This window comes from Pelobates fuscus, chromosome 4 (genome assembly GCF_036172605.1).
Source record: "Pelobates fuscus isolate aPelFus1 chromosome 4, aPelFus1.pri, whole genome shotgun sequence".
NCBI lineage: Eukaryota > Metazoa > Chordata > Amphibia > Anura > Pelobatidae > Pelobates > Pelobates fuscus.
Genome location: NC_086320.1, coordinates 335,368,624 through 335,394,564, shown reverse-complemented (window position 1 = coordinate 335,394,564; position 25,941 = coordinate 335,368,624). Strand labels below are relative to the sequence as shown.

The following is a 25,941-nucleotide window of genomic DNA, read 5'->3' as shown; positions in this document are numbered from 1 at the left end:
CCGCTCTTTGGTTTTATATTACATACTCCAATTATCCTTAAAGGATCACTATAGTGTCAGGAAAACAAACTCGTTTTCCTGACACTATATAACCCTTAGGCCCCCCCCCACCCTCAGGGCCCCCCTCTCTTGTGCTGAAGGGGTTAAAACTCCTTCAGTTACTTACTTTAATCCAGCGCCGGGCTCCCTCGGCGCTGGTGACCTCTCCTCCCCCGCCAAAGTCAGCTCCAGAGTGGAGCGGAATGCGCATGCAGGGCAAGAGCCACGCACACATTCAAACAGTCCATAGGAAAGCATTTCTTAATGCTTTCCTATGGACACTCTGCCCGCTGAATGCGATTTTCACATCCAGCGTCACAGAAGCGCCTCTAGCGGCTGTCAGGAAGACAGCCACTAGAGGCTGGATTAACCCTGCAATGTGAACATATCAGTTTCTCGGAAACTGCTATGTTTACATCTGAAGGGTAACAACGTGGGGGATCTGGCACCCAGACCACTTCATTGAGCTAAAGTGGTCTGGGTGACTATAGTGTCCCTTTAAAGGGATACTCTAAGAAGAAATACTATTTCATCTTAATTACATTTTTAAGAAACACCAATATTTAAATATTTCCTAATTTCCTCCTGCAGGCAGCCACTAAAGGTGGTTTCTCACTGAAGACCTCTGATTTTTTTGAAGGTCTTAATGTTTTGTATCACCGTATGATAATGCCAAAAGAATACAGTGCTTCTCTTAGAGCAGCATTAAATTGGTACAGTGAAGCTTTTGCCATACATGGACCATATATCCCCAGATGAGAAGAACTGCATTGGATAAAAGTAATCAAAATGGATGAGTTCATTGGTTTCAGAAGGGGAGGGAGCTGTACTCAAAATTAAGAAAGGAACATGAGGCATAAATGTTCCTTTAACAAAAGAGTGTGTCTCCTAAATTATACAAAGCAGCTAATCAGATACATTTTTGATTTCAATCTCTTTTTTTATGGTCCAGTTGGCCTTAAAGTGATACTATAGGCATCCAAGCCACTTCATCTCATTGAATTGGCCTGGGTGCATATTCCTAGGTACCTTAACCCTGAAAAGGTAATTATTGCAGTATTTAATAAATAATTACATTTGTGGATTAACTCCACCTTTAGTGGTTGTCTACCAGACAGCCATTAGAGGGACTTCCGAGTCGTAAGGCGACTTTTGATGCTGGACGTCCTCATGCTATGCATGAGGACACCAAGCGTCACCCAATGCTTTCCTATGGGGGAAAATTTACTGTGAGCGCGGCCAGTGACGTACATGCGCATCAGGTTTCCGCCGACGTCATCTGAGCCGGAGCCAGCTTTGAGAGACATCGGTGTAGGACTATGGGTTTTTAATCCCTTCTGCACCATGGGGGGGCCTTGACCTAGCGGAGGTAGCTTTGTTTTCCTGGCACTATAGTTTCTCTTTAAGAATCAAAAGCTTAATGAAGTGGTCTGGGTGCCAGGTCCAGCTAGGATTAACCCTTTTTTCTGTAAACATAGCAGTTTCAGAGAAACAGCTATGTTTACCTATGGGTTAATGCAGCCCTAGTGGCTCTCTCATTGACAGCCGCTAGAGGGCTTCCGCGCTTCTCATTGGGATTTTCACAATGAGAAAACGCCAGCGTCCATAGGAAAGCATTGATAATGCTTTCCTATGGAATGGCTGAATGCGCGCGCGGCTCTTGCCTCACATGCGCATTCAGCCGGTGACGGAAGAAGAGGGAGGAGAGGAGGAGGAGGAGAGCTCCCCGCCCGGCGATGGAGAAAGAGGTAAGTTTAACCCCTTCCTCCCCCTAGAGCCCGGCGGGAGGGGGACCCTGGGGGTGGGGGCACCCTCAGGGCACTATAGTGCCAGGAAAACGAGTATGTTTTCCTGGCACTATAGTGGTCCTTGAATGTTTGTGTTGCATAGAATTAATATTTTCATATAAAATATATAAACACAATGTTGAAACTATACATTATTAAAAAATGCATACTGTTGACATATCTTGTGTAAACATTATCACAACCTTGACATTTTTGGGGATATTGCCGCTGCTTGCTACTGTCCTCTACTTGGGGTCACAAGACTAAACTAAAGATTTTCTATGATCAAAACAGGGAACAGTATTGTATCGGGCAACTGTTAATAAAATACGGTAAGTGTTGTATATTAGTCTGTTTTACTTGCTTTTATTGCTTGTTATAAGTTGTCTTCAATAAAAATAGTGAATTTTTATTATTCCTGGACCTGCCTGTTTCCTCTGACGTTTGGACATCACCTTCTTTGATGGGGAATATATTATTATTATTATTATTATTGCCATTTATATAGCGCCAACAGATTCCGTAGCGCTTTACAATATTTTGAGAGGGGGGGGATGTAACAATAAATAAGACAATTACAAGAAAACTTACAGGAATAATAGGTTGAAGAGGACCCTGCTCAAATGAGCTTACAGTCTATAGGAGGTGGGGTATTAGAAACATTAGGATAGGAAATATCAAGTAGGAGTGAAGCAGAGCTGGAGGAGAGAGCAAAGCACTATCCCATAGGGACAGGTATGTAAGGGAGAGATTACTCTGGGAGGCCATACGCTTTCCTGAAGAGATGGGATTTAAGGCCCTTCTTAAATGATTGAAGACTAGGGGAGAGTCTGATGGCAGTAGGCAAGTTATTCCATAGGAGAGGAGCCGCCCGTGAGAAGTCCTGCAAGCGTGAGTTGGCCGTACGGGTGCGAGCAGCGGTCAGGAGGTGGTCGCGGGCAGAGCGGAGGGTACGAGGAGGGGCATACCTCTGGATCAGTGAAGAGATATAAGAGGGGCTGGAATTGTTCAGTGCTTTAAATGTATGGTTCAGTGCTTTAAATGTATTTTAAATGTATATCACCTACGTCCTGTGGATTGAGCAAAACCATTATTTTGCTCTGCACCAGTGAGTACATTTCCTATTACCTTACACCTTTTAATTAATACAGTGAGCATTATTTTATTTCTGTTATACCCCCATCATATGGTGAGGATTTCTACCATTTATATCCAAGAGTGGGGGATATACCACTCCACACTATGCACTAGGAGCTGTCAGAATGCTCCAAAAATGTGAGTGTACACCTATTTAAGTACACACTCCATTTAGTATGCAAAACATTCTACTCTGTATTGGTGTTACTTTATGTTTCTGTTACATATCCTTTGCACCACCTCCCATTGGATCCCACAGGTGAGAAATACGTTGTCCAGACGCACTGAATTGGAGCTAATTGTTATCTCTGTACAATGTAAATGCATTTCCTTTTGTTTCCTCCACTCAATATCTGACTTACTACACTATATTCCATTTTTAAATACACAAAAATAAGTCCTGCGCTTAGACTCCCACTACTCATGGGTGGCAGCAATGACAATAGTACACATCAGCCCCAATATTTAAATAAAAAACAAAGAAAATAGTTACTTGTGCACTATCCCATATCTCATGCATATTTAAATACTTGGAGGTTTTTAGTGACACTCCAATGGCCATTAGATGTAAGCCCACCAGCCACGTCAAAGCAAACCTCTTAGGTGGGTCCTACACTAACAATTCACCTTGCTTACTTCAGCTTCAGGCAAAGAAAATCTCTAATGAGAGAGTATTTTCCTTAACTCCTACATACTAGCCCTTAATAGGGAACACATTCCATTTTGTGTCCTCTAATTTTGTTGCATATAGTCCTGTATCTGAGGATTTTCCAAGGTGATAATTTTCTTCTCCTTGTATACATTTTATCTGTGACCGCAAATGAGAGACTCTGGTTTGGTTAGTTCGAGCTGCCTTGTTCGTTTTATTACAAGTGCTAGAAACCCGCCATTCCCCATTTTTAAAATGACTGATAAAATGCTTTTAGCAGCTTTTAAATGAGGTAACTAAATGAAGAATATTATTTTATGTTTCAACAGGTTAAATGCATTACTTCATTTGAATTAAATATTTTAAAATTAGATCATTTTTGTGGCAAGTGTTTAAAGCTAAATGATGAAATCAAAATAATGCAGTCTGTGAAATATACGGTTATCCAACGGACGATATTGAGCCATCAGATATGAGTTTATATTACACAGCAATGAGTGGCGACATTAAATCACAATGAGGGGTGCCCAGGCTTGGTTTAAAGGACCACTATAGGCACCCAGACCACTTCAGCTCAATGAAGTGGTCTGGGTGCCAGGTCCCTCTAGTTTTAACCCTGCAGCTGATAACATTGCAGTTTCAGAGAAACTGCTATGTTTCACTGAGGGCTAATCCAGCCTCTAGTGGCTGTCTCACTGACTGAAAGGGAGCCCGGCGCTGGAGAAAGGTAAGTGGCTGAAGGGGTTTTAACCCCTTCAGCCCGGCAGGAGGGGGCCCTGAGGGTGGGGGGGACCTAATGACCCTATAGTGCAGGAAAACAAGTTTGTTTTCCTGGCACTATAGTGGTCCTTTAAGGCTCAGAATAGGCTTAGATATGGTAGGCTAGAGCATCTATGTGAGAGGGGAATTTGATGATCTGCTTGTCTGGCCTAGATCATACCAAAAAGTTGTCAATCAGGTCCTGGTAAAGTGTTAAAAAAAAATATCAAACTCTTCCAGTAAATTAAATCTAAAATACGATAGAAAAGCATAGACTTGCATGAATAAAAATAATAATTGGAATTGAGATTATTTTAAATGGAGTGCAGTACTTGTGAGAGACATATGGGATTTTGTTAATAAAGGGTTTAAAAAAATTTACTTACTAACTGTGACTGTCCATGACAGTTTAGTCTTGAGACACCTGAAAAACAAAACCAATAAAAATAAAATTATTCAACCATCATATGATCAATGATATTTCTGTAAATCAAATATTAGAGGTATGCTGTATAAGCAGACCTTGAAAAGACTTGGAGGAAAATTAATGAAAAGTAATAGTTTTTACAGAGAAAAAGTAAAATGGCATTTATCCAAGAGCTACAAACATGATTAGATTACGTAATAGGAATCTGCTTTGCAACTAAGTATGGGGAACTTTGCTAAATCTTCTCTAAGACTAAAGTCTTTTTTTTTTTTTTTTTTTACAATAATGGTTTATGTCAGAAGCTCAAACTGAATTTTACATCTTAGGCCAAAGTGACCACATTGCAAAATATCCTCCAGTCATTCATTCTTCATTTTGACTATTTTGGTTTAAACCAGAAACCATAAATCAAACAAGGCACATGTTGGCCGTGCCCAGTCAACCTCAGCCAGCTACCACTTGTGGCGACTTCCTCACCTATGCGAAGGTGAATGGTCGCAATGTGAGAGAGTTAGAGGCCACACTGCTGACTGTACTAGTCCAAATCCAATTCTGGTGAACACTACAAGAAGTAGCCAAATAAGACACTTACATCGAGCAGCAGACAGAGCAGCTGACATATAACCTGGTGGTTACATTTGTATTTTATTCACAAGTCCATTATGGAGATAGATCTGCTATCTCCACACCAGCCCTCGGCTGAGGAGCAATGCCAGTTTACAGGTTTTAGCCCGATTTGCCCAATAGCCAGCTCCGGCCTGGCTTTAACTAGGTAAAACCCAGATTGCGGTATAATAATGCAAATTAACTTTTGGCTACTCTGATTTGCTACAAACAAAAGCAGTATTATGTCTGTCAATGGTGGGATATATTGCTAATCACTCTCAGCCGATCAGCTAAGCCCAGCATTATTGATCTAACAGACATGTTGGGTTAGACTCTACCGTTATCTGACCAACAGCTGCTCAGACTCACTAGCCTGCTGCTGCTGCCGTTTCACACTGAGCAATCACAGCACAAGCAGGCCAGTTAGGGTGAGCAGCAGTTGGTCAAACAACAGTAACGTCGAACCCAACATGGCTGCTCAGCTAGATAAAAAAAAAAAAAAAAAAAAGTGAAATGTTCCAAAACAAATAAAATCAATACACATAATTAAAAAATAAATTAAATATATATATATATATATAGCATAAAGTATCATTAACTGTGACAAACTTTAAAAAAAATTAAAACTGAAAATGTCATGACATTGGTCCTTAAGCCCTGTGCAGGGCCTAGCTCATTGGCTGCGACCGATCAGCTGATGTTCTCAGCCAATTGGAATTTCATCTCTGCCCTCAACGATAGCCACATGGAAAACTACCATAAATCCACCACATGTAGCTGCCGATTAGTTACCTGTTACCTGTGTCCCTCTTTCTTATCCTAATGTCCTTCTTTTTAAGCAGTTCGACATTGTTGGCGTGTCCAAGTGTATAACAAAGCTCTACAGCAATAATACTTAAAAGTATTGTGCCCCGGACACACCCCTAAAATTACAGCGTTCCTCTTTGTTCATTTGAAATGTCGGCAGATATGCTATAGATTCTATTAAACAGGTTTTCTATTCTTATATTAGGGAAAGTTGGCCGCTGTTCAGTTGCAATTCAGATAAAAGTATTTTCAAATATAAAACAATTTCACACACACGAGCGAATGGCGTTCACCTCTAGCAGGAAAATACAAATGTTTAATGATGCCTGGAGGGCATGGGAGAGGGCATATGATGGGGTGCCGCTGATTTCGACAATATCACCGCATGTTGATCTTCGGCCCTTTCTACCTGTCCCGTCTGGTTTCCTTGGAGCACTCTAGATTTCTATATCCCTGTACTTTTCTAGACTATTATCACCAGGCTAGTAGAGTTAACTATCCACGTGCTCTGCTGGCAACACTGCTTGGCAACTGTGGACATCATTTAGCTTAACATACTCTCCAACCCCAATCACGGTGTATTTTTGTGATTTCTAATCCCAAGCTTTATTTTTTCCTCTATCTTCCTTGGGCATTCAATGTGTCCATCAGAGGCACCCGTGCATACTGGATGCTTGGCATTATGACAGTGATCCTACACTAATTGTTTCTTACACTCACTGTTTACACTGACGGTCCGTGGTACTACGCTCCCTTTTGAGTTTATGTCCTAGCCTACGCTTTGGGGTCTGTCTCCATAAAGGATTCAGGTAGACGGATTCCGAAATATGATGTGCATATGTACAAAGATGAGTGAAGCTGTTGTTACGGTATGATGATCACACCTTACTTATGTACGGTCAAGAATATACTGATGGAACAGTTGTAACCCATTAACCCCCCTCCTTTTTTTCCTTCTGTACCCCTAATTTCTTTTTCTTGCATTGAACAAAATTTATAAAAATTACAAATTAAAAAAAATAGTATTTTTTAATAATTGTCACTAAAGCATAGAAATCAATTTGAAAACAAGCGGGACCTATCAGTCTCAATGCAGGTTCAATTTGGTTGAAAGTAAATAAAGTGAAAGCATGTTATGACAATGAAATTACATAAGATCCAGATGAAAGCCAGGCACTGGAGGTGGAGTAGCATGGGGTATGTAGAGCACAGTTGTCATTCATTGTAATAAAACTCCACCAACAACATTCTTTTCTAACCCCTTGAACACGTAAGTAAGACACGAATACACAGTGTCAACACTCCAGACACACAAAGCAATTCAGCAAGTTTTTCATAGTTTATAAAAGTGGCAATTTTAATGAGAAACTTGTGACAGGTCAGCTCCCTGGCAGAGACTGAAAGTCTGTGTCTGGGATATAGGGATAGCCCTTGCAAAAGTTGCTGCTGTCTATTTGCACAAAAAAGTGTTGTATTTCCTATTTGTTATATGCATGATTAGATAAGTTTGCTCTGTGCAGTGGGCACTAGGGCCATGCAAGGGATTGCAATCCTTAATTCTGTGCCTAAGACTGCATATGGTCCTAAATTAAATTAAAAGGATCACAAAGCGGTTTTCCTGACACTATAGTGCCCTAAGGGAGGCCCGACCCTCACGTTAAAACCCCTTCAGCTACTTACTTTAATCCAGCGCCGGGCTCGCTTGGTGCTGGTGACACCTCCCCGCAATCCGACGTCAGCTCCCGAGTGGAGTGGAATGCACATGTGCGGCCAGAGCTGCGCACGCATTAAAAACGCCCATTTCTCAATGCTTTCCTATGGACGTTCTGCGCGCTGAATGCGATTTTCGCATTCAGCGTCGCAGAAGCACCACTAACGGCTGTCAGGAAGACAGCCACTAGAGGCTGGATTAATCCTGCAATGCAAACATAGCAGTTTCTCTGAAACTATGTTTACATCTTAATGGTTAAAACCTGGGGGACCTGGCACCCAGACCACTTCATTGAGCATGCTACACTCATCAAAACCTGGTCAGACTAGTTAGGCACTTACTGATGGATGGTTTGTGACAAAACAGCAAGCAAATGTAATAAGAATTAGCAGCATTACCACGTCATAAATAACAGAAACATTTTCCAAGTCACCATCCCACTATACCATCTGTTCTCAACAGACTCATCATGGATACAGGGATACACACACCATGGATACAAATATTCAGTGTTTCTGAAAACAGCTTCAGGACAAATAAACTTCATACTGACCTATGGAGTCTGAACATGTTTAACCCAGCACTTCAAGGGTTAACGTGCAGAGAGATAGCTCTCAACTATAAATCTGCCAAAGTGCCTGTCTGTCTGCCTATTCTGTATGGGGAGGGACTGACAGGGGTTTTTGGGACTTGCAATTCAATAATCACCTTTCTAGTTATGAAATTACTGTGTTTATATACTGATCAGTTATACACATGTGCTCCTGCTTGAACTCTCTTTACAGTACACCTGCCATAGGACTGAAGCCTCAGGTAAGCATGCCAATCAGCTAAAATGTATTTTCTCTAATTTCTACAGTTATTTGTTCTTCTTATATAACAGCATTCCAAAAACTGAGGCTGCTTTTAAAAAAAACTGTACCTCTCCTTGTTGGATCTTTATTATTAAGAATTTGTTTGGTGATTGTTAATTATGTAGAGACGTGTTCAGGAGGTGGACGAAATAAAATACTTTAATATGAAAAAAAAAAAAAAAATCCCTGAAAACGTTGCATTTCAAGTAAAGGAAGAATGGAACACTAGATAAATACATTAAAACCCTTTAAAGATAATATGCATACAATTTGTTCTGCATGTTTTCGATGGGTGTACATGAAGCCTTGGATTGAAGTAACTGCAGATCTAGAATCTGCAGCTATTTAAAGCTTTTCACGTCTTCCCTGGCACAGACTTTCTGTATTACAGCTCATTGAGAAGCCTTTGCAAGGCAGGTGCTATGGATAATTGCCTGCCATTTGAATTTAGTGAATTCAGAGATAAACTCAGGAAAGGGACAGGACCAGCTGTCTGCTTGACAGCTTGGGAGGTGCAACAAGGTTCATTTATGAAGATGCAGAGTTATATTAAAATTGGCATTTTTCTAAAATAAATAATAAATGTACACACTCTCCACACATAAAGCAATTTGGCAAGTGGAAGTGCCTTATGTGTTTGGACTTCTCTGCAAGTAGTTAAACCCTTTAAAAACACGATCTATGCCATTATGTATTTCAAGCTTTTTATACTAAAGGATGGCATAGAACACTGTGCCTTTTAAATACCAGCAGGGTCAGATTGTTGCTGGAACCACGGAAACCTACCGGTATTTATAACTCGATACCGGGTTCTCCCCTAAGTCAACTAGGGCCAGAATTAGTGGTCCCATGCTTACCAAAGTAAGTGCTGCTGATGCTCTAAGCCAATCAGCAGGTCACTTTCCCGGCGGCATTCTGCGCGTTCCTTAAACCGAGATTCAAAAGCTGGATGCCACCTGGGGGAACTGCAGATCACTGCACACTGTGTGGTTAAACCATTCGAAAGAGTTTGCCCAGGGGCCTGCTGGCACAATACCAACATAATTTAATGGAAATTCAGCCCTGGCAAGCTGGCTCGAAGGTGTTGTTGGGAAACTCTAATTTAATTTTTACCCTGATCCCTTTCCACATACAGGCTGCAGTTACGCGGCCTGCAGGTAATGTGGCAGTTTCTGGACTCCTAGAATACAGAAAGGAGAATATTGATCAGTTCAGCTCCCTTGTGCCTCTAATTGCTATAATGTATGATATAAAATCATGCATCATTACAGAGCAAACCAAGCAAAAGGACGAAGAAGAAAAACAAACAAGCAAACATCAGTCTCTAAAGATTAAATAAAGAATAAATCACATGTTCTGCTAACACATACAGTACTAGTTACTGTACACATGACAAGAATAGAAAACATTTCACAAAACTAAAACACAAAAAATATCAAGAAATTACAATACACTTTTTGCAGTATGAGCACTTAAATCAACACAATCGTTAAAAAAATAAATATATTTATTTTTAAATATGTTAGAGTGTTCCTTGTTGTTTATAGGTTTCAATTCATGAAATAAAATCCATCACAGTCTCTTTTGTGATATCAAAAAGGAATAAAGGAGGCACTCGCCAAACAGGGAGCAAATCGACAGCTGTGTACAAAAGAGAAAACAACTACACACAAAAAACACTTAAATTGTAATGGTTTTAGTTCTTAGATTGTTTCTTTATGTCATCGGTATGCAAACATCTCTGGGTAGAATCACTGTTTCCTCATTTTAGAAACCTGCTTGGAAACCCGAGACCCTGTCAAGATTATTAAATAAACTGTGCACTGTCCAGAAAGTGTCAAATTATATGCCAACAAACCTGAGCTGGAAACAGTCAGAGTTTTAGGTCAGGTTTTACAATTCAGCATCCTAAGCCTAACAATTTTCTTGTCAATTGCTGATAATTCTCTATAAACAACTCTCTCAAATGGGAATTATTCATTTCACTTCACAACCGTCAAACCAAACAAACAAACACAAAGTATATATTGTAATACGCGCTTGTATTTTTTTCCCTTCACATTGTTCATTCTGTCATAATAAGTAATGGTTATGTGTTTTTTTTTCTGTCACAATTTCTTGAAAGAGATAATTTCACCAGTTTCTTTTCTGTAGACAACAGTGTGTGTAACTGTCACAAGTAAAACTGACACTGACATTTGTGTAAAGTAGGACATTCTAGTAAACTGAAATTTCAGGCCGATTATCCGTTCCACCGATTATTAGAGCCAATACTTGGCATATTTTTGATAACCGGTGTGAGCCTTGTCATTTACCGATATTACAGTAACTTACTCATCTGTTCCAGTCAGCGCACGTAGTCTTCCTTTTCCGTAAACTCCGGCCACCAGCCAATGAAGCCTTACATTGCTACCTCGTATCTACCCTCCCTATGAATTCCCACATGCGGAACTTAATTGAAGGCAGGGAGGCAAGACAATAATCTACTGTAAAGTACTGGGCTGGCTGATTGAGTGATAGGAGAATGATTGCCGTCAGCTATTGCACTCCTTTCAGTTAGAGTACTAAACTTGCTAAGATCTCACTGAACCCAGCATGTACTGGCTGCCTGAGAGTGATTTGAGTGTGATTGCTGTCCGCATGGTCAGTTAACGCAAGATTTATGTAGAAATTGTGTTGCATTTTCAAAACTTTAAATGTAAAGAATACTGGCACCGGTTATCAGCAATCAGCCAGAAAGGCGACCGGTAATCTGCATCTGCTCTGTAAAATGATATATTGGTTTGGACACACTAAGAAATTACTGCCCACAGTGTTGTGTCACCAAAACTGGTTAAAAAAACAAAACGGCTTTTAACGAAGCTCGGAGACCTCCTACTACTTGTACACAATGATAATGTATAATTCATTCTTCTGCATTATCACTGTTGAGTTCATCCAACCTGGATGGTATTAATTATCTGTGAGTGCTGGAGGCATGTTAGCCTAGCACCCTAATGCAGACAATGCCTTGTAGATGGGTTGAAATTGATATAGGTAATGCAGAAGGGTCAAGGCGGAGAAAGTCTGCAGGAAGAGCCTTGGTTCATGGCAAGCTGCTCCTTAATGGTTTGAAACTGAACCAGGAGACAAAACCAGAGCGCTTACTAATCTTCACTGTAATCCAACTAGTGCTATCCAATGTGGACAAAACTCACTCTGATAATTCCGCATTTAAAATACGGCTGAGGAGAGGGCAGTCTCTAGGCATCACGAAGAGCACCAGTTTATGTCAAAATGTTGCTGATAGGTTTGACATTAAACTGGGGCCAAGGCCAGGAAACTCTAATTTCCACTCGCCATTAGCCATTTACCTCTAGTGAGCATACTATGTCTTACCGTGGAGAAGAACTTTTAAGGCCTGGCTAGTAGCATAGGACTTCAAATGTTAATCCCTGCTCTACGCAACACAACCAATATACAGAGAGCTGTAGTTTTTATGCTTAAAGTACCCCTTTAAATGCTAGCTGTGATATGTATTTATTTTATAATTTATTTTAATAATAATTTATTTTTATAATTTTCAAGGAAGACCAGGCATTTAAATGGTGGGTTCATCAAACACTTTTTTTCCCGCAACACCAACAGACAATGCTTTTACCAAGCCAAGATAATTGGTTTTTGCCTCCCTGAGACATGATATAAATCATGGTGCATGGGCCCTTCTACTATTGAAATAGCTTTTGGTAGCAGCAACAAGGGAGTATTGTGAAGATAGTGATATTTTGTTCTTACATCCACTGATTTCCTCTATTAAGTAAATGATCCAATGGCATTTCCTCTGATGAGCAAAACTGGTTCTGCCACTACCACCACCACCACCACCACCACCACAAATGTGACTCCAACTTTAAGAATAAAACACATGTTTTTCATCAACAAAAATTACCCCCAGGGTCAGAATCTGAAAAGCAGGTTTAACCCCTTAAGGGCATGTCATGATTCCCTTGTATTTCAGAAGTTTGGTCCTTAAGGGGTTAATCACTTAACATATTTGAACATTTACATAGCAATTTAAAAGGAACATAACCACTTTAATAAAAACAAAAAAAAACTTTCGATCAGGCGGCCTAATTTAGAAAGTGGCCACTGAATATAGATATGCATGTGCTGTAACAACCAAATTATTTAATTAATTCTATTTTATAGTCAAAGCTGCAGCCTCTAAAAAAGTATTATATACTTATAAACCATGCCAACTCTATATTTAAACTGCACATTCACTCAAAGGATTCCAGTGCCTATAAGTTTTGCATGATTTCATAACTCCTTACGGAAAGTAGATGTTTATTTTTTTATTGAAATCATTAAAAAAAATAGATTTTTATTTTTTTTATTGAAATCATTTCTTATTTTCTTTCATTTAAATAGGTTTTCATAAATACCGACACTCTATCAGACACCTGTACACAGCAAGGTTTTAAAACTAGTCTCTATAACCATCCTCTGAGCAGCCAATAGGGCACTGCGCAACCCTTACAAATATAAGATGCCTACCGAACGGAGAACTGCTAATCCACTATACTGTATATTTAGGGAAAAAGAGGCCTGCGTACCTCAGCAAACGAGTCCTCTTTCGTGACCCGCGTATCCCATACATGTTAATATTTTCCACCGCGATCGAACGATGTGTCTACGCAAACATAGTATAAACGTACCCACTAACAATGAATTCTGCACATGGCCAAATAGGTGATACCCCAATGCTGGAAACAGGAGAGAATTCCCCCCACTCCAGACATGGTTCACCCAAATGACAGTCCCCAGGGGGACGGATGAGCTACATATGGGGACAGTTAATGACACCAAAGCGTACATGGAGGTCTGGTCCCAAGGTATCATCCCCACTACAGCGACAGACTCCACCACTCAACTAGACTTAGAGACTATACCTGACAACCGCGACTAGTAGTGTGCACCCCAAACCTCTCCCCCTCCCCCCCTTCAATCCCCTACCCCCTTCTGGGTAGGCCTCTGCTAATAAGCAGAGGCCTACCCAGGTGTTAAACATTCCTAGTGGGAGGTGATTTTAGGAGTATATAAGGGTAGTTGTCATTAGCTTGGCTAATAGAGCTTGGTTGCTTCATCTAAGTGTTGCTTCTAAGTGTGTGTGTGGTTGGAGATATTCTGGAGAGTGTTGCTTCTAAGTGTGTGTGTGGTTGGAGATATTCTGGAGAGTGTTGCTTCTAAGTGTGTGTGTGGTTGGAGATATTCTGGAGATAAGCTGGAGGTAATCCGAGGTATTCAGGAGGATAAATAAAAAGTTAAGGTTTGTTTGATTTAAATTATTCACCTCATTGGAATGGCAGACTTAGTTCAGTGTAATAGTTGCTTTGCATTTGTTTCACGTTCCACTTTTTGGAGGTTTGGTTGTTGTCTAATCTGTAGACAGTTCTCTATTTTGCGGCAGGAGATTGTATTTTTGAAGTCTGAGATTTGTAAATTATCTGGTAAACAAACTCAGGCTGGAACTGCTGCAAAGCCACTGCCGCAGAGACATACTAGGAATGGCAGATGGATTACTGTAGGATCTGGTAGACTTGGAGTTGTGGATAAAAGGCATATTGCACAGTCTGTTGCTCTACATAATTCATTTTCTGCACTTTCAGAGTGTAGTGGTGTCGTGGAGAGAGGCACTGAGGCTAGTGGTGTTGTGCAGAGAGGCACTGAGGCTAGTGGTGTTGTGCAGAGAGGCACTGAGGCTAGTGGTGTTGTGCAGAGAGGCACTGAGGCTAGTGGTGTTGTGCAGAGAGGCACTGAGGCTAGTGGTGTTGTGCAGAGAGGCACTGAGGCTAGTGGTGTTGTGCAGAGAGGCACTGAGGCTAGTGGTGTTGTGCAGAGAGGCACTGAGGCTAGTGGTGTTGTGCAGAGAGGCACTGAGGCTAGTGGTGTTGTGAAGAGAGGCACTGAGGCTAGTGGTGTTGTGCAGAGAGGCACTGAGGCTAGTGGTGTTGTGCAGAGAGGCACTGAGGCTAGTGGTGTTGTGCAGAGAGGCACTGAGGCTAGTGGTGTTGTGCAGAGAGGCTTGGTGAGGCCTAATAGAAAGCAGTTGTTGGTGGGGGATTCCATCATAAGAGGTGTGGAGATGGACAATGGTGGTCTTGTGAGGTGTCTTCCCGGAGCTACTGCTCACAGAGACAGGAGACGTATCGGTAATATTGTTAAGCAAGCAAAGCAGGAAGGGGAATTGGATGTACTTGTCCATTTAGGGACAAATGACTTGGCTTGCAATGAGGTTTCAGAGGTTAAGGAAGTTTTTAGTGTTTTTGCCAATGATATACGGCAGGTTGCTTCCACATTGTCATTCTCTGAAGTTCTGCCTGTGCATAACACTCAGAATGACAGGCGGATGCGTATTAGGGACTTTAACTTGTGGCTTGGTGAATGGTGTCGGGAGCAAGGATTTGGCTTTATTGCTCATGGTAGCTCTGTTTGGAATGGAAATAAACTGTACAAAAAAGATGGTTTGCATCTTTCTCAAAAGGGAACAAATGTTCTCAGTGAGCAGTTCAGAGGTTTTGCTAGGATGTATTTAAACTAGGAGGGGGGGGCAAAAGGGTGATAAAACATCAATCCAATTGTCCCCCAAAACAAGGACAGAAGGTACCTGTAGCAAGTGTGTTAAAAAATGATAAGCTTAGAGTCATGTCTACAAATGCTCGCAGTTTAGGGAATAAGATCCATGAACTTGTGGCAATAATGGCAACTGATAGTGTAGATTTAGTCGCTGTTACTGAGACATGGTATAATGAGAAAAATGACTGGGACATAGCAATACCAGGGTACTCTTTATATAGAAAAGACAGGGAAGGCAAGAAAGGGGGAGGGGTGGCCCTGTATGTAAAGAATAGCATAAAATCTAGCCTAATAAAGGTTAGTGAGGCGAACATAGAGTCAGTTTGGGTTACGTTAGAATTTGGTAATCACACAGTAACTCGTGTAGGTGTGATTTATAGGCCCCCAGGACAAATTGAAGAGTTAGATAATCTACTAGTTGAAGAAATAGCTAAAATGACAATGAAGGGGGAAGTTATCATCATGGGTGACTTTAATCTTCCTGATATAAATTGGAAAACAAAAATAGCTACTTGTGCCAGGAGCACACATATTCTAAACTCCCTACTGGGATTGTCTCTAAAACAAGTCGTTGAGGAGCCAACTCGTAAAGAGGCCATACTAGATTTAGTGTTAACAAATGGAGATTTGGTATCAGATATTACTGTAGGTGAAAGTTTAGGATCCAGTGATCATCAGTCAGTGTGGTTTAATATAAGAACAGTGACTGAGTCACACCACACAAAAACAAAAGTTTTAGACTTTAGAAAAACAGACTTTTCCAAAATTAGAATATGTGTAAAGGAGTCATTATCAGACTGGAGCAATTTAAATGGAGTCCAAAAGAAATGGGATTATTTAAAAGTTGCACTACTGAAGGCAACAGAAAATTGCATTAGGCTTGTCAGTAAAAGCAAAAAATTCAAGAAACCACTGTGGTACTCCACAGATGTAGCCAAAATAGTAAAAAACAAAAAGTTAGCATTTAGTAATTATAAAAAAACCCAGAGTGAGGAAGACAGAATGACCTATAAGATTAGGCAGAAAGAGGCTAAGCAAGTTATAAGAGCTTCCAAATCACACACAGAAGAGAAAATAGCACAGTCAGTAAAAAAGGGGGACAAAACCTTTTTTAGATACATAAATGAGAAAAGAAAAGTAAAACAAGGATTAGTTAGATTAAAAACAAAAGAAGGAAGGTATGTAGATGAGGATAAAGGTCTAGCTGACTGCCTCAATGAATATTTTTGTTCGGTATTTACAGATGAAAATGAAGGAAAGGGACCTCAGTTAAGAAAAAGGATAAATGAGTCATTTATTACACGTGAGTTTACAGAGGAAGAGGTTCTATTTCAACTGTCAAAAGTAAAGACAAATAAGTCAATGGGACCTGATGGAATACACCCAAAGCTATTAAAAGAGCTTAGTGGTGTACTAGCAAAACCATTAACAGATTTATTTAACCAATCATTGATAACAGGAGTAGTCCCAGAAGATTGGAAGTTAGCGAATGTTGTGCCCATTCACAAGAAAGGTAATAGGGAGGAGTCGGGCAACTATAGGCCAGTAAGCCTAACTTCAGTAGTGGGGAAAGTGATGGAAACCATGTTAAAGGATAGGATTGTTGAACATCTAAAAACACATGGATTTCAAGATCAGAGACAACATGGGTTTACTTCAGGGAGATCATGCCAAACTAATCTTATTGATTTTTTTGATTGGGTAACTAAAATTATAGATCAGGGTGGTGCAGTAGACATTGCTTACCTCGATTTCAGTAAGGCTTTTGACACTGTTGCACATAGAAGGCTTATCAACAAACTACAATCTTTGAGTTTGGATTCCAATATTGTTGAATGGGTAAGGCAGTGGCTGAGTGACAGGCAACAGAGGGTTGTAGTCAATGGAGTATATTCGAAGCTTGGTCTTGTCACCAGTGGGGTACCTCAGGGATCTGTACTTGGACCCATTCTCTTTAATATTTTTATTAGTGATATTGCAGAAGGTCTTGATGGTAAGGTGTGTCTTTTTGCGGATGATACTAAGATATGTAACAGGGTTGATGTTCCAGGAGGGATAAGCCAAATGGAAAATGATTTAGGTAGACTAGAAAAATGGTCAGAGTTGTGGCAACTGACATTTAATGTGGATAAGTGCAAGATAATGCATCTTGGACGTAAAAACCCAAGGGCAGAGTACAGAATATTTGATAGAGTCCTAACCTCAACATCTGAGGAAAGGGATTTAGGGGTGATTATTTCTGAGGACTTAAAGGTAGGCAGACAATGTAATAGAGCAGCAGGAAATGCTAGCAGAATGCTTGGTTGTATAGGGAGAGGTATTAGCAGTAGAAAGAGGGAAGTGCTCATGCCATTGTACAGAACACTGGTGAGACCTCACTTGGAGTACTGTACACAGTACTGGAGACCCTATCTTCAGAAGGATATTGATACCTTAAAGAGAGTTCAAAGAAGGGCTACTAAACTGGTTCATGGATTGCAGGATAAAACTTACCAGGAAAGGTTAAAGGATCTTAACATGTATAGCATGGAGGAAAGACGAGACAGGGGGGATATGATAGAAACATTTAAATACATAAAGGGAATCAACACAGTAAAGGAGGAGACTATATTTAAAAGAAGAAAAACTACCACAACAAGAGGACATAGTCTTAAATTAGAGGGGCAAAGGTTTAAAAATAATATCAGGAAGTATTACTTTACTGAGAGGGTAGTGGATGCATGGAATAGCCTTCCAGCTGAAGTGGTAGAGGTTAACACAGTAAAGGAGTTTAAGCATGCGTGGGATAGGCATAAGGCTATCCTAACTATAAGATAAGGCCAGGGACTAATGAAAGTATTTAGAAAACTGGGCAGACTAGATGGGCCGAATGGTTCTTATCTGCCGTCACATTCTATGTTTCTATGTTTCTCTCCCCTCCACTTCCCCCACCCACAACACATTGAAAATATCATATGCCCAACTCTAAAAAAGAGCTCTGGGACCTGCGAGTCCAACATGTAAACGCTAACGCAACAGACGACTACACAAAACACTGGAGGGTAGTACATGCCCGCGTCTAAGGGGCTCGGGGACCTGCGGGCCCATCATATAATAGCTAATTGTACCATGGAGAGACCTGGAAAGTACAATGAAACACGAAAGTAACCATTTCCTTTTGCCATGGTCATTAATCCTAGGTGAAATGGGACCTGCGTGTCCACACTGTTATTTTATATATCATGTGAAAGTACTACCCACTGTTTATATATCATAGGACCTGCAAGTCCAACACGTAAATGCTACTTGCGTTACAATGTGACCTATGTATGTCTACTTGATCAGCATTTTCTTTTTATTCCAACGCAATAGTTACTATGCGAAATTAATGGGACCTGCGTGTCCTTGCCGAAGTTTTCTTATGACATGATCGAAACTGAAAAATTAAAAATACCCAATAAAAATATATTTAAAAAAAAAAATAATAGGTTTTCATTTAATAAAATGCTTTTGGAGGGGAAAAAATAACTATCTAAAGAAAGTTTTCTATTTCAGATACATGATAGAACAAAGGTTATTCAGCATGAAATATGGATTAGCTACATAGCATGAGCCTGTATGTTCATGCAATATTTACAGGTTTGGTAAATTAATTCCATGAATTCACGTTAATTGGAGTTAGGTCTGCAGGGATAGCACTTTTTTACAGCAAACATTTTATAAAACAAAGGTTCAGAAAAATACCTTATTGTGTATAAATCTATGTACAGACAATGAACACCTTTTAATTTAATTTAAATTGTTTTCCATATATGAGTGATTACTAAAATGGAGTTCGTTCACCTTGCAATAATTTCACTGTTTATTTATTTCTAATGATATATGACAAAATCAGTTTTGGTATAACTGTTAAACTGACCTGAAAACGTATTATTCTGTGAACATGAAATCTTTTCTGGTTGCAAATATTGAATATTATAAAAACCAAATAAATAATAATCTTTACGTTTTAAAATCATTATTGAAATGGTATCTTGACGACTAGTGAATTAAACCATGATTTTAATCAAACCCCCCCTGAGGAAAAGCTTCTAGTAATATGCAGTGAATATAGTGTTACTGAACCATTTCTCTGTATGAACTGTGACACCCTGCAGGAACATGTTAGAAAAAGCAAATATTGTTAACTTTTTTCTTTTAGAACTATTCAAATCTATAATTTGTATCAGACGGCCAAAGTGCTGTTTCTCATTATAAACCTGATGTTGAGTTAGTAAGACATTTTACTTGTTGGCAAACCATTCATATTAACTATTACTTCATCATGAAGCATTATAAATTTAAATTCTACAGAACTAATCATGTACGTGTGACTTGAATATTGATGTTGCAAATCCCATTTCAAATACATGCCCCTTAGCTTTGGGAGCCACGTGGCAGATCCACTTCAACACTATGGAATTCATTTGCTGGTTTTCAATGGGGGAAGGCCAAATGCGGCTCAATCGCCTTAGGTCCCATCCCCATTGGCTGATGTTGGCTGAGGAGGACCGCGACCCAGCACCAGTGGAATCAGGAAAGTGAATGAAATGGTTTGGTTTTTTTTAAACCCTTTTATGGACATGGGGGAAGGGGGTAGGGGAAGCCACGGTGTCAGAGGTACACTTTATTGTTAGAAATACATCTGTATTCCCAACACTAAAGTATTTATTTAAGAGACACCAGGTGACATCACAAGTCTCCTATGACATTTCATAGAATATGGTTTTGTACAATGTGGAAGAATACAACAGTAGTGTGGGCAGAGGTGCAGGGCATCTGCCAGAAGTCGCAGAGATATCAGTAACAGTATAGTCAGGTCCAGAGGCAAATGTAACAATTCTTTATAGACATGATTTTTATTTGCAGCAGATGAGTAGCCCCCTCCCCCCCCCGCCAAAGTTGCATAAGCTTTAACCCCTTAAGGACCAAACTTCTGGAATAAAAGGGAATCATGACGTGTCACACACGTCATGTGTCCTTAAGGGGTTAAACAAACAGATGCCTGGTCCGCTTCATGTCTAATCTATAACATATGTATACTTTGGATTTAGTCATGAAAATCGAACTTCAATGTGAATGAAAACAATTTAAAGGGACACTATAGTCACCCAGACCACCCTTCAGATGCAAATATACATTTTTACATTTGGGGTTAAGCCAGCCTCTAGTGGCTGTCTTCCGGACAGCCACTAGAGGCGCATCTGTGATGCTGGAGGCATATTATGCCTCCATCGCGCAGAGCGTCCATAGGAAAGCATTGAAAAATGCTTTCCTATGGACAGTTTGAATGCGCATTCGGCTCCGCTGACGTCGGCAGAGGGAGCTGACGTCGGCGGGGGAAGAGAGGTCACCAGCGCCGAGGAAGCCCGGCGCTGGAATAAGGTAAGCTGCTGAAGGGGTTTTGACCTTAAGCATCACGGGAGGGGGAGCCTGAAGGTAGGGGCACCCTCAGGGCACTATAGTGTCAGGAAAACAGCTATGTTTTCCAGACACTATAGTGATCCTTTAATAATTATAAAAAGAAAGCCTCCAACTACACATAGCTAGGGCCTAAATTTTGCAAATCAGCTGTCTACTCACATGATTTTACCTTTAATAACCCAGATTAAATAGGTTCAACAGGGTAGGCAAACACAATTAAGGCCTTTGGTCCAAATGTTGAAGTTTTTGTGTTTCGGTTTACAATTATTTTATATTGATATGCCTAGCTTTTTAAATCTGTAGATTCTCTATTGTTATCTCTAACCAGTCTGGGCATTGGATCTCGGTTTCATTTTCCTAGAGTACCACGCCATATCGCATTTTTACCTTTAATAAAGTATCGGGTCTTTTCACTAAACTCAGAATTTTAGCATGTCAAATCTGAATGTAACGATAGTTGGAGGATATATTTATCTACAGTTATGAGGATACTGGAATTGTACAAAATATTTCAGAGCAATAAGACTTTGCCTTTTGGCTCATTGGGGTGTATAGCTGTTTACCAGTCTGTTCTTACTTCACCACTCCACTATCTTAAAAGTACACTATAGTCACCGAAAACCACTTCATCTAAACAAAATGGTCTAGGTGCAGTTTTCCTGTCCTGTTATCCCGGTAATGTAAAACCCTCATGAGGAGCATTGGATTTAACTTTCACGGAGGAGGGAGTCTCGGTGCTGGAACCAGCGAAGTAAAACAAAATAAAATTTAAAAAGGGGGTGGGAGGTTTAACACCATAACATTCTATGACAATTGACACACACATCTTCAATTTAAATAAAGAAAGATGTCTGGGCACTCAAAAAGCTGTTAGTGAGCAGCTTTATTGATTCAAAGCAACGTTTCTGCTCTCTGCTGGAGCCTTTATCAAGCATAATTACCCAGCAGAGCGCCAAAACGTTGTTTTGAATTAATAAAGACTGCTCAATAATAGCTATTTGAGAGCCCAGACATCTTTCTTTATTTAAATTGAAGATTTGCTTTTGTGTCTCATCAGCCCGATCTGGAGGCACTTTAGGTGGCTGTACTCTTAAAACGAGTGCGTATAAACAGTGACATTTGATAGTTTAAGCATGAACTGCTTATTTCTATATGTTCGCTCTCAATGTAGTTTATTTGTGAACTTTAAAGAAAATCTTTGGTTTTAGTATTTAAAATTAAACATTAAAGGGACACTATAGTCACCGGAACAACTACAGCTTAATGTAGTTGTTCAGGTATGATCTATAGCTCCCTGCCGCCTCTCATGTAAACACTGTATTTTCAGAGAAAATACAGTGTTTACATTGATTGATAGGAATACCTCCAGTGGCCGTCACTCAGACCACCAGAGGGACTTCCTATCATGCAGGGCCCTAAAAAGGCCCTGTACACGTCAGACGCATTAAAATACGTCTGACGTGTGCAGGAGAGAGAAGGCACTGTGTGCGCGCCTTCTCTCTCCAGCCTGTCAGCAGAGGAGGGGGGCGGGCAAAGACCGCGAGCTGAGCTGTCACTCAGCTCAGCTCGCCACCGCGCACATGCGTGGTAGTGCGCTCAGGACTTCAGAGGGCGGCATGAATGCCGCCTTCTGAAGCATCTGCGGCAAAGCCGCGCATGCGCACAAGGGAGCAATGACGCTTCCAAATGGAAACGTCTGATTGCTCCCTGCTCGCGCCCGCCTATTTCGTCATTTTGACGAAATAGGGGGCGCAGCTTCACGAGGCTCCCGGCGCTGGAACCAGGTGAGTAAAGAGGCTTGGCTGGAGAGTCCCTTTAAGCATATTATAGCCTCTGCACCAGGTGTGTCCAACCAGCAGGCCACATGAGGCCCTGAATCGCTTGAAATGCATCCCAGTTGCCGTCGAAGCTGCTGGGCGGTGAGGGAGGCATGGTGCTCATTACTTACTGTCTGCACAGTTCCCTTGCATGCCTAGCCGTGAAACGGCAGCTGGGACATGACGTCATCGGCACTAGAGGGTGCATGAGGGACCTGTGCAGGAAGCGCAGTTATCCCATCACAGCTGCAATCACTGGCCACTGAGGAGAAGATCTACTCCAGCCCTCCCAGAGCAAGGTAGGGAGGCTGGGTGGACCTCTTAATTACTCATTATTTGTGTATGATGTGATTTTTGTGTGTGTATGCCAATTATGTGTGCATGTAATTGCAAGTGTGTGGGTTTGTGATTGTGTGTGTGTTCACATATCTGATTATGTGTGTATAGGTCTGTGATTGTATGCGTGCATGTCTGTGATTGGGTGTATAGGTCTGTGATTGTATGTGTGCGTTTGTGGTTCTGTGATTGTGTTTGTGTAATGCCTGCGATTATGAGTTTGTATATGTGTGATTTTGTGTGTAAGTCTGTGATTGTGCATATATGTGATTCTATGTGTGTGTTTGGGGGTGTGTGACTGTGATTGTTTATGTCGGCATGCATAGGTCTGTGAATGTGTGTGTGTGCATATCTGTGGTTTCAAGTAATGTATATACAGATGTTTACTAAATAGTTCCCTAAATTGGTACTCTTAAATATGGAAATCCCACATATGATAATAAAAAGGAGAGTGATCTACTAAACAAATGAAATATCAGATTTAATAAAAAAGGGTTTTCAAAGTTTTATTGTATAGATAAATTATATATTTTATGTGCGGCCCAAGACAATTCCTCTTCACTCAATGTGACCAGGGGAAGACAAAAGGTTGGACACCCATGCGCCAATATATCTCTTCTCAGTGCACATCCCAGTGTGTGTTGCTATATGAGGACTACCATCTTTCACATTAAACCCTAATGTAAAATTCAAATGTCTGATACCTGAAAATCACAATCTGAACTTCAGCCACTCCATTAGTCCATGGTTTTCAGCTGGATAAAGGGTACTTTTGATCAGAGGACTTAAAGGAAAACAAAGTTGTCAGAGTGACAGCCACTAGAGGTATTTAATCCCTGCAATGTAAACATTGCGTTCCTGCAGAGAACATGTGGAACATGGCATTCAGATCACTTAATTGAAATTAGGTGGTCTGGATGCCTATAGACTGGAGTTCAGAGAGAAGCATGATGGCACTCCCTCCAAGTCCCACCAAGGTGACGAAAATACTTGCATTTTGTATTGAGCCAGTGGCATTATGGGAGTGCACAGGTGTACATTCACTCAGTCAGGCAGACGATTAAGATCAGATCAATTTAACTAGTTTGGTTTCATATTGTAAAGGAAGACTCCAAACACCATAACCAGGAGGCCCCCGGCAACCCCTCATTGTAAGTAGTCAAACCATTTTAGAATGTTTTGACTTCTTATGTGGGGTGTACATGGTGCCGCTCCCTGCCTATTTGCAAACTCCAAAACAGCTGGAAGATCCCACTAGGATCTTCTGTTAGTTCTTCTATGCGTTCTCAAATGGTTTGACTACTTACATGGAGGGGCTGGGCACTCTTGGCACCATAACCACTACAGCACAATGTAATGATTACAGTACATATAGTGTTCCTTTAAATTGGATTTACATAAACAAACCTAAATAACCCTGTGTATCTGCACACACAAGAAAAAACATTTAGCTGTTGATAAAACCACTATAAAAATAAACAAAACATTTCACCTTAACCCCCTGAAAAATATATTAATCTGTCTAACCTGACTATTCACACAACAAAAGACAACGTTGTGTGCGACACCTTGCAATTCTCAAATAAATCCCCCCTTTTATTATTTACTTGATTATACACGTATTATGTAAATGTTCCGTGTTTTTGGACGCCATGTGATGTTTATGTCGCCCTTGGCTATTGTACATTACATTAAACTGGTGACTAAGGAACTTAAGACATAGATAGATGTTCGGTATACCTGCATAGATACAAATATTATAAAAACAGTTTAACCTCTTCAAACTTAAATGAGATGTCAGCCAATTTCTAAGGTTTACTCAAAGATGAATTAAAACCAAATATACTTTTCAGAAGCCTGAGGAATAGTCTATTACTTTCTTGTCATTTTAATATTCTGTGACTGGGCTCTATGGAGTTATAGGATGTGTCTGGCCTACTTGTTGCATTAGAAAATATTAACAGGAGATGTACGTCCAAAAATGAGAAAAAAAAATGTAAATCCTGTTTGACATAAGATATCTCAAGTATAGTAAGCGACAGTGGGGTTGGCTAAAAGCTAGCTCACAGCTGGAGCATAACTGCAACTCCCTAAAGACAGGCACAGCATAATGGGAGTTGTTGTTAATCTACAGATGTTGGTTTGTGCTGGCCACCCTTCAGGTAGAGATAAATAAACTACAGAGGGCTTAAAGTCACACCATGCTCAGGGGGTCACTAGTTAACCTGGTATTGTTTTTAATGAACATATGGATATGGGGTGTATTTTTGGCATACTACATGTTGAGCACAGAAACAGTAAATTCACAATATTATGTTAGATGTGGTATAGGGTGACATAGATCTGACTGAAAAAAGCCAATAAACATTCCAGCTTTGCAGACAAGCACCTGCCCACCCTCCCCATAACCCACAGCCATGTACAGGGAAATCACCTGCAGAGAGCCAGACACACTGGGAAATGACAGAGAGTGAGGAGCCCAGGCACCAGACACACAGCGGCAGAGAAAAAAAGGACACAATTCACATATCGCTACCTGGGATGGAATTTAGTGAATAAGCTGAGAGTTCCAGGAGCCGATCCCAGGGCCTGAGATGGGGGAAGCTGCACGGTGTATCCCTTGCAACGTCACCCAAGCACAGGGAGCTCCCTCCTCCTCCTCCTCCTGCCAGCTCCTCCTTCTCCTGTACTCTCACAGTCCTCCCAAGGATGGAGCATGGGGGCCACACAGTGACAATGCCTGGAGAGTGGGGGGGGGGCTGTAATGACAATACCTGGAGGAGGGAGGGGGAGAATACAATGTCAATGCCTAAGGGGGGGGGGGGATATAATGTCAATGCATAATTGCGGGGGGGGGGGGGGGGATATAATATCAATACCTGGATAGGGGGGGAAACAATGACAATTCCTGGAGGGGAGGGGAGGGGGGGAATATAATGTCAACGCCTAATTGGG

General features: G+C 40.8%; 1 protein-coding gene across 3 annotated transcripts in view; it reads right to left on the bottom strand.

The window, feature by feature from the left end:
* The window catches only part of ICA1 (islet cell autoantigen 1), a 102,418-nt gene extending 76,799 nt beyond the window's left edge, over positions 1 to 25,619 (bottom strand). The window contains exons 1-2 of one of the 3 annotated variants that reach the window (XM_063452423.1): positions 25,523 to 25,619; positions 4,758 to 4,795 (exon numbers count right to left, since the gene is read on the bottom strand). In XM_063452423.1, the coding sequence (XP_063308493.1) occupies positions 4,758 to 4,774 (17 nt within the window). In that variant the 5' untranslated portion in view covers positions 4,775 to 4,795; positions 25,523 to 25,619. Of the gene's footprint in view, positions 1 to 4,757; positions 4,796 to 25,420 lie in introns of all 3 variants that reach the window. The other 2 variants (XM_063452422.1, XM_063452424.1) reach the window with 2 other exon arrangements.
* Between the last annotated feature and the right edge of the window lie 322 nt (positions 25,620 to 25,941).